The following is a 16,779-nucleotide window of genomic DNA, read 5'->3' as shown; positions in this document are numbered from 1 at the left end:
TCGCACATGCTTACCTGAAGAAAGGGAACCAGATTGTGCTACAGGAAGAAGAGTAAGCAGCAATCCTGCTCCAGTTTCATCACATTAACACAATCTTTCATTTATCATTTAACTTATTTAACTAAACTAAGTTGTAAAAGACAATTCCACACCTTTGTAGCCTCCTGTTGCTGTATGTGGACTGCATCTTTGTGCATACACACAAATACAAGCACAAAGGGTACAGTTCCATTATTAGATACATGTGCATTAGATACCCCCTTGTGGTGGTAAAGATACTGTCACCTCATATATTCATTATACAAAATATGAACATTTCAACCACGTTGTACATTTGATCAGACTGGCACAATATAGTTTATTTACTGGCCCCATAACCTCAATGGTAACAAGGATAAAACCTAATAAATTAATATCATACACTAGTACATCACAATTAAGTATTTCATAAACATGACAATTTCTTTTGGATTTCCTGCACAAAACCCAATGGCAACAGACAGCTTCAACTACATTGCATGCAAAGCACTAACTCTAGTGAAGAAGTCTTGTATTTAAGTTAAAAATGGTCGAGCTGTGTAGAGGTAATTGGAACATTGGTTTTGGCATGTCGTTTGCCTACATATGGATTGCATTTGTGGTGCAGAGTATACTTCTAAAACTGTCCAGTTACTGTATAAATGCAATAGTTACAGTCCCTCGGCGCTGTAACATGTTTAGAAATCCATTCTTTCATTTGTTATTAATGGTTCACACCTGCCACTGAATCAGGCTGGGTTAATAAGCTATAAATGAGACATTGTCCAGTGTCTTGTCATAAATTACATTAAAATCAGCTTTAAAAATAATTGTCCCCAGCCATCCTGAGACCACAGAGTCATGCTTTGGAGAGTCTCAACCCCATAATCCCGGTTTATAATCTGCACATTTCTGCCCATATGAATTGGCCCTCACACTGTGGACTGCTCAGAGTCATTATTTTGCCATCTGGATGTCTCCTTGGCTTTTGATTTTGTGAGTATGGCACTGAGATGCTCCTCAGCCATCTAGAGGTTTTCCAAGGTAAACCATTGTGACTTCAGTGTTGCCATAAACAGCAGAAACGGCCGGAAACAGGCAGGTCTTGGGCAATCCCCTGAATGCCACGCCGAGAAACTCGAACCCTCGTTCAAACGCCAGCGTCTTGTCATCCATGTCTAGAATCACACGTATTCGCTCTCCTATCTGAAACAAAACAGCACAGCAAGGACAAAGCACATTCAGTATAATACTCCTTTTTTTGCAAGCATTCTGAAGGGACTGGCCAAGACAAGTGAATACATCTAAAGCGGTGATCATGTGACCCAATGACTCGAGCTAAAGGGCATGAAGCTTTTCCATGCTGTATACTCTACCTTCACGTAGGAATTGTGTTATCACATCATCACAATGAGTAATTATTGTGAGAAGGAGAGACACTTCATCACAGGTATGTACAGTATAGTGTTCAACACTATCTGTGGTGTCCTGCATCTGCCGATCTCAGGGGCCCTTTCTTTAACTCTGCCTAGTCCATTCATTAGATTTTTTTTTTTAATAAATTAAATACAATTTCTTTAAAACCTTTCTTTACAGCAACACTACTTCAGCCTACTACAAGCCTACTGTAGAACTCTTGGCTAGGCTTAAAGAAATAACACGTCACTTACAGTACTTCAATACAATATTAATGACATTCATCATCAGATAATCTGTTACAGAATGCCAAACTGAATGACATTCAACTGCCCAACACTAGCTGTGATTTAAAACGAAAAATATTTGAGACGATGCCTAAAACCGTTTTTATTTTCTCCCTAATGAGTTGTCACTCAGAGTATCTACTTTTTGTTCAAAGTAGCACAAAATGTTTCTGTTCCTCACATACAAGGTTTATCCTTTATGTCTGTGACAGCAAATTCTGTCCGAACACCGTACACTGTGTAGCTGGCTTTAACTATATAGTTAAATATAAGGAACTGGCTAAAAAGAAATAAATAATGATGATCAGATTGTAATAATTCTTTAGATATCATTGTAGATGTTTTCCATAATTCCTCCATAATCACTCTCCATCATTATTAAAAGAAAATCTGAAACATTTCACATACTAAACTACAATGTTTTTTAACGCTAGTTCCTGAATTTAACTTAGCCACATCAGACAGATGTGCAGAGGGCGATTACTGATATAAATAACATCAATAACTGGCACATGGGAGGAATTTTGCCAGCTCACCTGGTACTTGGGTGCGTTATTGCACTGTGGGAAGTTTCCATTGACCTCTCCATTGTGAAGCAGGTTATTATCAACAAGATTCCAGCCCCAGCTCTGATCATCACTACCCAGCAGTGCAACATAGCCCTGGCACTGCATGGGTGCCCTTTTGGTCGCGATGCCAATCACTGCCACTGTGCCCAGCGGCCCCTCCCACCAGATTTCCCAGGCATGCCTGCCCTCCGAGAAGCCAATTTTTGCACGAGCACCATCGGTACTCTGAGCAATCGGGTTACGGTGGAGTGTGAATCCATTTTTCTTTATATACACGTTCCTGGAGCAGTCGTGGGAGCTCAGGGCATGCTGAAATGACTTCAACTGTGGAGACAACGGAAAAGAGAAAGAAAGTGTTTTTCATCAGCCACGACATTAATAATAATGGACACTAATAAGGGTTGGAAGATGTTGTGGTCTCGTTACCTAAGGTTTTCAATATTTTAAACAAAACATATTTGTTGTATATACTTTCTAAAATCTAATTTTTGACTTGCAGGAAATTTGGTCCTTCATAGTAAAGCCAAGATGAGACGCTGCAGCACACGTGACTTCTAAAAGCTCAAGGCACTGTTGTTTTATTAAAATGAGTTTCAGCTCAGACTTTAACAGGATTTAAAATAAGTGATAACTAACTGGGTCAGAATATATGACTATATAACATTAATACTGCACAGCTACCGGATGCATCATTAGTGTTTTGATGACACTGATCGAGTGTAATGTTACTCCTTAACACTGCTAGTTTATTAAACATTAATGTATATTCGTAACACAATTTCAATTCTCCCTCATTCAATATGTTCAATCTTACTTAAAAATAAATAGTGTTAATGAACATGACTGTAGCCAAACTACATGCTGTGATTCAGAGTAAGTTCTCATGAGTTCTTGCCCTCAGCAGTGAGCAACTCGCCTTAGTTTTTATTGAAAAACAAAAAAGAAACAAATAAAAACGGTTTAAAACTGTTATTGGAAGTGAACACTTTGTCTTGTGAACTTATAGATGTGAAAACAGCTGGAGTGAGAGAGATGTTAGAAATGCGTTACATCTGAGTTTTACAAATAAATAAATAAAAAATACATCTAATCTAATTAATCAGAACACATGTAGTAAATTCTAGCTTTTCTTGATTTTATTCCAGGTTAAATAATTCCAGCATCAACTCCAACACATACACACACACACACACACACACACACACACACACACACACACAAATACACAGACTGTGTTACACACACACACACACACACACACACACACACTGTTACACACATGCACACACACACACACACACAAATACACAGACTGTGTTACACACACACACACACACACACACACACACGTGTGTGTGTGCGTGCGTGTGTAACACAGTGTGTGCATGTGTGTAACAGTGTGTGTGCGTGTGTAACAAAGTGTGTGTGCATGTGTGTAACACAGTGTGTGTGCGCGTGTGTGTAACAGTGTGTGTGCGTGTGTGTAACACGCACACACACACACACACAAACACACGCACTGTTACACACACACACACAAACACGCACACACTGTGTTACACACGCACACACACGTGTGTGTGTTTGTGTGTGTGTGTGTGCTACACAGTCTGTGTATGTGTGTGTGTGTGTGTGTGTGTATGTGTTGGAGTTGAAGCTGGAATTATTTAACCTGGAATAAAATCTAACACAGTGTGTGCGTGTGTAACAGTGTGTGTGTTTGTGTCACACACACACACACACACACACACACTGTGTTAGACACACGCACACACAGTGTTACACACACACGCGCACACAGTGTTACACACACAAGCACACTGTTATGCACGCACACACTGTTACACACACACGCACACACTGTGTTACACACACACGCACTGTGTTACACACACACACACACACGCACTGTGTTACACACACGCACGCACTGTGTTACACACACACACACACGCACTGTGTTACACACACACACACACGCACTGTGTTACACACACACACACCCGCACTGTGTTACACACACACACACGCGCACTGTGTTACACACACGCACGCACGCACTGTGTTACACACACACACACACACTGTGTTACACACACACACACACTGTGTTACACACACACACACACGCGCACTGTGTTACACACACGCACGCACGCACTGTGTTACACACACGCACGCACGCACTGTGTTACACACACACACACACTGTGTTACACACACACACACACTGTGTTACACACACACACACACACACTGTGTTACACACACACACACACACACACACTGTGTTACACACACACACACACACACACACTGTGTTACACACACACACACACACACACACTGTGTTACACACACACACACGCACGGTGTTACACACACACGCACGCACTGTGTTACACACACACACACACACACACACTGTGTTACACACACACACACACTGTGTTACACACACACACACACACTGTGTTACACACACACACACACACACTGTGTTACACACACACACACACACACTGTGTTACACACACACACACTGTGTTACACACACACACACTGTGTTACACACACACACACGCACGGTGTTACACACACACACACACACTGTGTTACACACACACACACACACACTGTGTTACACACACACACACACACACTGTGTTACACACACACACACTGTGTTACACACACACACACACTGTGTTACACACACACACACACACACACTGTGTTACACACACACACACACGCACGGTGTTACACACACACGCACGCACTGTGTTACACACACACACACTGTGTTACACACACACACACTGTGTTACACACACACACACGCACGGTGTTACACACACACACACACACTGTGTTACACACACACACACACACACTGTGTTACACACACACACACACACACTGTGTTACACACACACACACACACACACACTGTGTTACACACACACACACACGCACGGTGTTACACACACACACACACACTGTGTTACACACACACACACTGTGTTACACACACACACACTGTGTTACACACACACACACTGTGTTACACACACACACACGCACGGTGTTACACACACACACACACACTGTGTTACACACACACACACACACACTGTGTTACACACACACACACACACTGTGTTACACACACACACACTGTGTTACACACACACTGTGTTACACACACACACGCACGGTGTTACACACACACACACGCACTGTGTTACACACACACACACACACACACACACACACACACACACACACACACACACACACACACACTGTGTTACACACATGCACACACACACACACACACACTGTGTTACACACACACACACACACTGTGTTACACACACACACAGTGTTACACACACACACACAGTGTTACACACACACTGTGTTACACACACACACACTGTGTTACACACACACACACACACACACACACACACTGTGTTACACACATGCACACACACACACACACACACTGTGTTACACACACACACACACACTGTGTTACACACACACTGTGTTACACACACACTGTGTTTTACACACACACACACACACTGTGTTTTACACGCACACACAGTGTTACACACACTGTGTTACACACACACACACACACTGTGTTACACACACACACACTGTGTTACACACACACACACGCACTGTGTTACACACACACACACGCACTGTGTTACACACACGCACGCACTGTGTTACACACGTGCGCACACACACTGTTACACACGTGCGCACACACACTGTTACACACGTTCGCACACACACTGTTACACACGTTCGCACACACACTGTGTTACACACGTTCGCACACACACTGTGTTACACACACACGCACAGTGTTACACACACACGCACAGTGTTACACACACACGCACAGTGTTACACACACACACGCACTGTGTTACACACGTTCGCACACGCACTGTGTTACACACGTTCGCACACGCACTGTGTTACACACGTGCGCACACGCACTGTGTTACACACGTGCGCACACACACTGTGTTACACACGTGCGCACACACACTGTGTTACACACGTGCGCACACACACTGTGTTACACACGTGCGCACACACACTGTGTTACACACGTGCGCACACACACTGTGTTACACACGTGCGCACACACACTGTGTTACACACGTGCGCACACACACTGTGTTACACACGTGCGCACACACTGTGTCACACAAACACGCACAGTGTCACACAAACACGCACAGTGTCACACAAACACGCACAGTGTCACACAAACACGCACAGTGTTACACACACACACGCAGTGTTACACACACACACACAGTGTTACACACACACGCACAGTGTTACACACACACGCACAGTGTTACACAAACACACAGTGTTACACACACACACAGTGTTACACAAACACACAGTGTTACACAAACACACACAGTGTTACACACACACGCACAGTGTTACACACACACGCACAGTGTTACACACACACGCACATTGTGTCACACACGCACGCATACTGTGTTACACACGCACACACGCACACACTGTGTTACACAGGCACACACACGCTGTGTTACACAGGCACACACACGCTGTGTTACACAGGCACACACACACGTGCACACACACGTGTGCACACACAGTTACACACACATACGCACACTGTTACACACACTATGTTAAACACACACAGCTTTACACACACACGCACACACACGCACTATGATACACACACTCACACTGTGGCACACACACGCACCCACACACTGTTACACGCACATGCACACACACTACACTGTCTTACACACACACACACACTGTGTTACACACACACTGTGTTACACACACACTGTGTTACACACACACGCGCACACACACACACTGTTACACGCACATGCACACACTACACTGTCTTACACACACACTGTGTTACACACACACACACACACACACACACACACACACTGTGTTACACACACACTGTGTTACACACACACACACACACACACACACACACACACACACACACACACACACACAGTGTCACACACACAAGCACACACAGTGTTACACACACACACACACAGTCACACACACACACACACAGTCACACACACACACACACACACACAGTCACACACACACGCACACAGTTACACACACGCACACACTGTGTTACACACACGCACACACTGTGTTGCGCACACACACACGCACACACACACACTGTGTTACACACACACAGTGTTACACACACAAGCACACAGTTACACACACTCACACACACACACGCACACAGTTACACACACACAGTTACACACACACACACAGTGTCACACACACACACGCACGGTGTTACACACACGCACGCACTGTGTTACACACACGCACGCACTGTGTTACACACACGCACGCACTGTGTTACACACACACACACACACACACAGTGTTATACACACACACACAGTGTTACACACACACTGTGTTACACACACACACACTGTGTTACACACACACACACTGTGTTACACACACACACACACACACACACACACACACACACACACACACACACACACACACACACTGTGTTACACACATGCACACACACACACACACACACACTGTGTTACACACACACACACACTGTGTTACACACACACTGTGTTACACACACACTGTGTTTTACACACACACACACACACACACTGTGTTTTACACGCACACACAGTGTTACACACACTGTGTTACACACACACACACACTGTGTTACACACACACACACACTGTGTTACACACACACACACACTGTGTTACACACACACACACGCACTGTGTTACACACACACACACGCACTGTGTTACACACGTGCGCACACACACACTGTGTTACACACGTGCGCACACACACTGTTACACACGTGCGCACACACACTGTTACACACGTTCGCACACACACTGTTACACACGTTCGCACACACACTGTTACACACGTTCGCACACACACTGTGTTACACACGTTCGCACACACACTGTTACACACGTTCGCACACACACTGTTACACACGTTCGCACACGCACAGTGTTACACACACACGCACAGTGTTACACACACACACACAGTGTTACACACACACACACAGTGTTACACACACACACACACGCACTGTGTTACACACGTTCGCACATGCACTGTGTTACACACGTTCGCACACGCACTGTGTTACACACGTGCGCACACGCACTGTGTTACACACGTGCGCACACACACTGTGTTACACACGTGCGCACACACACTGTGTTACACACGTGCGCACACACACTGTGTTACACACGTGCGCACACACACTGTGTTACACACGTGCGCACACACTGTGTCACACAAACACGCACAGTGTCACACAAACACGCACAGTGTCACACAAACACGCACAGTGTTACACACACACACGCACAGTGTTACACACACACACGCAGTGTTACACACACACACACAGTGTTACACACACACACACAGTGTTACACACACACGCACAGTGTTACACACACACGCACAGTGTTACACAAACACACAGTGTTACACACGCACCCACACACTGTTACACGCACATGCACACACACTACACTGTCTTACACACACACACACACACTGTGTTACACACACACTGTGTTACACACACACTGTGTTACACACACACGCGCACACACACACACTGTTACACGCACATGCACACACTACACTGTCTTACACACACACTGTGTTACACACACACACACACACACACACACACACACACACACACTGTGTTACACACACACTGTGTTACACACACACACACACACACACACACACACACACACACACACACACACACACACACACAGTGTCACACACACAAGCACACACAGTGTTACACACACACACACACAGTCACACACACACACACACAGTCACACACACACACACACACACACACACAGTCACACACACACGCACACAGTTACACACACGCACACACTGTGTTACACACACGCACACACTGTGTTGCGCACACACACACGCACACACACACACTGTGTTACACACACACAGTGTTACACACACAAGCACACAGTTACACACACTCACACACACACACGCACACAGTTACACACACACAGTTACACACACACACACTGTGTCACACACACACACGCACGGTGTTACACACACGCACGCACTGTGTTACACACACGCACGCACTGTGTTACACACACACACACACACACACAGTGTTATACACACACACACAGTGTTACACACACACTGTGTTACACACACACACACTGTGTTACACACACACACACTGTGTTACACACACACACACACACACACACACACACACACACACACTGTGTTACACACATGCACACACACACACACACACACTGTGTTACACACACACACACACACTGTGTTACACACACACTGTGTTACACACACACTGTGTTTTACACACACACACACACACACACTGTGTTTTACACGCACACACAGTGTTACACACACTGTGTTACACACACACACACACTGTGTTACACACACACACACACTGTGTTACACACACACACACACTGTGTTACACACACACACACACGCACTGTGTTACACACACACACACGCACTGTGTTACACACACACACACGCACTGTGTTACACACGTGCGCACACACACTGTTACACACGTGCGCACACACACTGTTACACACGTTCGCACACACACTGTTACACACGTTCGCACACACACTGTTACACACGTTCGCACACACACTGTGTTACACACGTTCGCACACACACTGTTACACACGTTCGCACACACACTGTTACACACGTTCGCACACGCACAGTGTTACACACACACGCACAGTGTTACACACACACACACAGTGTTACACACACACACACACGCACGCACTGTGTTACACACGTTCGCACATGCACTGTGTTACACACGTTCGCACACGCACTGTGTTACACACGTGCGCACACGCACTGTGTTACACACGTGCGCACACACACTGTGTTACACACGTGCGCACACACACTGTGTTACACACGTGCGCACACACACTGTGTTACACACGTGCGCACACACACTGTGTTACACACGTGCGCACACACTGTGTCACACAAACACGCACAGTGTCACACAAACACGCACAGTGTCACACAAACACGCACAGTGTTACACACACACACGCACAGTGTTACACACACACACGCAGTGTTACACACACACACACAGTGTTACACACACACACACAGTGTTACACACACACGCACAGTGTTACACACACACGCACAGTGTTACACAAACACACAGTGTTACACACACACACAGTGTTACACAAACACACAGTGTTACACAAACACACACAGTGTTACACACACACGCACAGTGTTACACACACACGCACAGTGTTACACACACACGCACATTGTGTCACACACGCACGCATACTGTGTTACACACGCACACATGCACACACTGTGTTACACAGGCACACACACGCTGTGTTACACAGGCACACACACACGTGCACACACACGTGTGCACACACAGTTACACACACATACGCACACTGTTACACACACTATGTTAAACACACACAGCTTTACACACACACGCACACACACGCACTATGATACACACACTCACACTGTGGCACACACACGCACCCACACACTGTTACACGCACATGCACACACACTACACTGTCTTACACACACACACACACTGTGTTACACACACACTGTGTTACACACACACTGTGTTACACACACACGCGCACACACACACACTGTTACACGCACATGCACACACTACACTGTCTTACACACACACTGTGTTACACACACACACACACACACACACACACTGTGTTACACACACACTGTGTTACACACACACACACACACACACACACACACACACACACACACACAGTGTCACACACACAAGCACACACAGTGTTACACACACACACACACAGTCACACACACACACACACAGTCACACACACACACACACACAGTCACACACACACACACACACAGTCACACACACACGCACACAGTTACACACACACACACACAGTGTCACACACACAAGCACACACAGTGTTACACACACACACACACAGTCACACACACACACACACAGTCACACACACACACACACACAGTCACACACACACACACACACAGTCACACACACACGCACACAGTTACACACAAACACACACAGTGTTACACACACACGCACAGTGTTACACACACACGCACATTGTGTCACACACGCACGCATACTGTGTTACACACGCACACACGCACACACTGTGTTACACAGGCACACACACGCTGTGTTACACAGGCACACACACACGTGCACACACACGTGTGCACACACAGTTACACACACATACGCACACTGTTACACACACTATGTTAAACACACACAGCTTTACACACACACGCACACACACGCACTATGATACACACACTCACACTGTGGCACACACACGCACCCACACACTGTTACACGCACATGCACACACACTACACTGTCTTACACACACACACACACACTGTGTTACACACACACTGTGTTACACACACACGCGCACACACACACACTGTTACACGCACATGCACACACTACACTGTCTTACACACACACACACACACACACACACACACTGTGTTACACACACACTGTGTTACACACACACTGTGTTACACACACACACACACACACACACACACACAGTGTCACACACACAAGCACACACTGTGTTACACACACACACAGTGTTACACACACAAGCACACAGTCACACACACACACACACAGTCACACACACACACACACAGTCACACACACACGCACACAGTTACACACACGCACACACTGTGTTACACACACGCACACACTGTGTTGCGCACACACACGCACACACACACACTGTGTTACACACACACAGTGTTACACACACAAGCACACAGTTACACACACTCACACACACACACGCACACAGTTACACACACACAGTTACACACACACACACTGTGTCACACACGCACACACTGTGTCACACACACGCACACACTGTGTCACACACGCACACACTGTGTCACACACGCACACACACAGTGTTACACACACAAGCACACAGTTACACACACACACGCACACAGTTACACACACACACACGCACACAGTTACACACACACACACGCACACAGTTACACACACACACACGCACACGCACACAGTTACACACACACACGCACAGTTACACACACACACACGCACACAGTTACATGCACACAGTTACACACACACACACACACACACAGTGTTACACACACGCACACACTGTGTTGCACACACACACACACACGCACACACTGTGTCACACACACACACACAGTTACACACACACACACACACAGTTACACACACACACGCACACAGTTACACACACGCACACACTGTGTTACACACACACACACACACGCACACACTGTGTCACACACACACACACGCACACACTGTGTCACACACACACACACACACACTGTGTTACACACACACAGTGTTGCACACACACAGTGTTACACACACACACAGTGTTACACACACGCACACAGTTACACACACACGCACACAGTTACACACACACGCACACACACACAGTTACACACACACACACAGTTACACACACACACAGTTACACACACACACAGTGTTACACACACACACACACACACACACAGTGTTACACACACACACACACACACACTGTGTTACACACACACGCACACACTGTGTCACACACACACGCACACACTGTGTCACACACACACGCACACACTGTGTCACACACACACATACACACACAGTGTTACACACACACACTGTGTCACACACGCACACACTGTGTCACACACACGCACACACTGTGTCACACACGCACACACTGTGTCACACACGCACACACTGTGTCACACACGCACACACTGTGTCACACACGCACACACACAGTGTTACACACACAAGCACACAGTTACACACACACACGCACACAGTTACACACACACACACGCACACAGTTACACACGCGCACACAGTTACACACACACACGCACACAGTTACACACACACACGCACAGTTACACACACACACGCACACAGTTACATGCACACAGTTACACACACACACACACACAGTGTTACACATACGCACACACTGTGTTGCACACACACACACACACACGCACACACTGTGTCACACACACACACACACAGTTACACACACACACGCACACAGTTACACACACACACGCACACAGTTACACACACACGCACACACTGTGTTACACACACACACACACACACGCACACACTGTGTCACACACACACACACGCACACACTGTGTCTCACACACACACACGCACACACTGTGTCTCACACACACACACGCACACACTGTGTTACACACACACACAGTGTTACACACACAGTGTTACACACACACACACACACAGTGTTACACACACACGCACACAGTTACACACACACGCACACAGTTACACACACACACACAGTGTTACAGACACACACACAGTGTTACACACACACACACACACAGTGTTACACACACACACACACACTGTGTTACACACACACGCACACACTGTGTCACACACACACATACACACTGTGTCACACACACACATACACACACAGTGTTACACACACAAGCACACAGTTACACACACACACGCACACAGTTACACACACACACGCACACAGTTACACACACACACACACACACACACACACACACACACACACACACACACACACACTGTGTTACACACACACACACACACTGTTTTACACACACACACACACACACACAGTTTTACACACACACACACACACACACACACACACTGTGTTACACACACACACACACACTGTTTTACACACACACACTGTTTTACACACACACACACACACACACACACAGTTTTACACACACACACACACACACACACACACTTATGCTATACTGCAGTGATTGAATTACATTGTGATTAGAGAGCTTATTACATTACTCTGATGTTGCACTGCACTGTCACAGGAATTTCGTACTGCGAACTGAAAACATGTCAATCACCGGACGCGATCGTGTCTAATGCAGTGACGTCGTGTATAAAACAGTCTGATTGACTTTGTACTATTTACACATGACGTCATTAATAAGTCTCGAACAGTCGGTGCTTCTGTGTACAGAGTACAGTGAGCTGTAACACTGTAATGTGTCTAACGCAGTGATTTATGTCGGAATCGCGTTGTTTTGTGCCTCTGTTCGACACGTAAACACGTAAACACGTAAACACGAGCTACAAATCCGTGTAGCCGGAAAGCTAATGTTTATTAAGCGACTCGTCACGTTGTGTCCAGATGTAGCCGAATTCCAGGCTACAGATGTGACGCTATTAGTGTGTTTATATCTTACTTTTCCTTTGTACGAGGTGAGATTACAGAGGATGTCCGAGCGCAGCGCCTCTTCACTGAGTAGCCGAGAGCACTGACTCCTCCACACCTCACTGTTCTCATCCGACAGACAGCTGTTCCAGTGCCAGCAGACCAGCGAGCAGCGCATCACGTCACAAAGCTCCAGATAAGAGAAAATGTGCTCCAAAACGCGGCTCGGCAGCCGGCCGGCGATCCCCGCAGCGCCGCATGCCGCACCCGAGCACGATCCGCCAGCGCAGGCGGCAGCAGCCGCGGCCACGCCGGACATGTCGAGCTGCAGCTCCGCTCACACAACTCGCTAATGCTAAGCGCTAATGCGCCCAACAGCAGCCGGTCCCGAGCTACCGGAGCCGATCAGGACCAAACCTCGGTACCTGTAAACACATGTGTGCTACAAGAAACCAACCGAAACCATCTAACGTGTTTGTACGGAAATCAGCAAATCTTGGTACCATTGTAAGGTCCTAGTAGGGTGTATGCTCAAATACAATAAACTCGAAAAAAGTATGTAAATATTTTATATAAAATACAGTTATTTATATACACATAATGACAAGTCTTTTATTGAACATTTCCCCCCTACGTGTGCTGTTCGGAACTAATGAAACACCATCGTTTCATAAAATATTACATTCCTTCAAGGACCTGGTTAACGATGACGTCTATATTATTCACGTGGCTCTTCAGCGACAGAGGGCGCACGTGAGGCTTAATAACTAATAATAACCACGAATGATGTAAACGTCTGGCGCATAAGACACAAGAACATAGTTAAAAGTCCCAATAAACAAACTAATACATGTGCAACATATCTGTTACCTTCGGCACCGAGGACAAACCCCATGATAAATGATAGTAAACTGATTCACTGCATGATTGAACTGTATTTAACAGGATCCTGATGACCAAGACCACAGACCCAACATCCACATCCAGTCTTCTTGGGGATCAGAAATGTACCAGTTTCAGGCTGCACAAAAATTATTCTTTTGAACCAAGAAGTCATTTTTTCCCGAAATCCAAAGTGTAGAGCCTACTGTTTAGAGCAAAGGCTTTTACTGCATTTATTTCATTGTTTAGAACTAAAAAGGCTGCTCACATCTTATGCTGTATCAGGGGGCACAAGTGGTCCTTGGAAATGCTTTGATTTTTGTTTGTTCAATAGAGACACATTCTTATCACAGCAAAAGGTTAACGGACCCTGACCACTGCAGCTGCAATGCCTTTCTAACAAACAGTAGGCCTAGGAGCAGTTCCCTCCTGTACTAGATATGAGGGGATGTGGTAGCCTCGTGGTTAAGGCTGGACTACCAATCGGAAGGTTGTGAGTTCGATTCCTAAGTCCACCAAGTTGCCACAGCTGGGCCCCTAAGCAAGACCCTTAACCCTCAATTGCTCAGTTGTATAAAAATGAGATAAAAATGTAAGTCGCACTGGATAAGGGCGTCTGCTAAATGTTGTAGATGTAAATGTAAATGAAGCATCAATTCATTAGGCCAGTTGCTGTCCGTTGTCTAAATAGAGACTGGTTCACACAGATCATCACTACTGCCTACGAATGGGCTGAACACTCAGCCTTAACGCTGATGTCCCATGGTGAGTGTAGCAAATAATCCTTCATTGTCACTTTAAGACATTATCGAAGGTCTCGGCACTTGTATACATGCACACGAGAGGGAGAACAATCCTTACCTCTGTAACTAGAGTTCTGTAGACTATAAAAACTCTAAGCATTCTTTAACTAATTTTGACCATCATGCTATAAATTTATAATTACCTCCATCTCAACATTTTATTATTCTGAATTATTCTAAATTTCCAGTTTTATTGTTTGAGTGATATAAACATATGATAACAATTGA

The 16,779-nt window shown here is 45.9% G+C and overlaps 1 protein-coding gene across 1 annotated transcript; it reads right to left on the bottom strand.

Moving 5' to 3' along the window:
• Positions 1-329: 329 nt before the first annotated feature.
• Positions 330-15,388, bottom strand: fbxo45 (F-box protein 45). Its single transcript, XM_027154260.2, has 3 exons — positions 14,898-15,388; positions 2,258-2,614; positions 330-1,224 (listed from the first exon to the last, which is right to left on the bottom strand). Exons 1-3 carry the CDS (start codon positions 15,183-15,185, stop codon positions 1,039-1,041), a joined length of 831 nt encoding a protein of 276 aa, XP_027010061.1. The 5' UTR covers positions 15,186-15,388; the 3' UTR covers positions 330-1,038.
• Positions 15,389-16,779: the final 1,391 nt, after the last annotated feature.

This window comes from Tachysurus fulvidraco, chromosome 3 (genome assembly GCF_022655615.1).
Source record: "Tachysurus fulvidraco isolate hzauxx_2018 chromosome 3, HZAU_PFXX_2.0, whole genome shotgun sequence".
Taxonomy (NCBI): Eukaryota; Metazoa; Chordata; class Actinopteri; order Siluriformes; family Bagridae; genus Tachysurus; species Tachysurus fulvidraco.
The sequence above is the reverse complement of the archived record's forward strand: the minus strand, read 5'-3'. Positions and strand labels throughout refer to the sequence as shown.

What these genes read in the sequence shown, in the direction of transcription:
- fbxo45 (XM_027154260.2), bottom strand. Translation starts at nt 15,185, where the DNA reads ATGTCCGGCGTGGCCGCGGCTGCTGCCGCCTGCGCTGGCGGATCGTGC. An exon ending in TCACCTCGTACAAAGGAAAA is followed by an intron (nt 2,615 to 14,897) that starts GTAAGATATAAA and finishes TTGTCTCCACAG; the next exon opens with TTGAAGTCATTTCAGCATGC. An exon ending in ATAACGCACCCAAGTACCAG is followed by an intron (nt 1,225 to 2,257) that starts GTGAGCTGGCAA and finishes GTTTTGTTTCAG; the next exon opens with ATAGGAGAGCGAATACGTGT.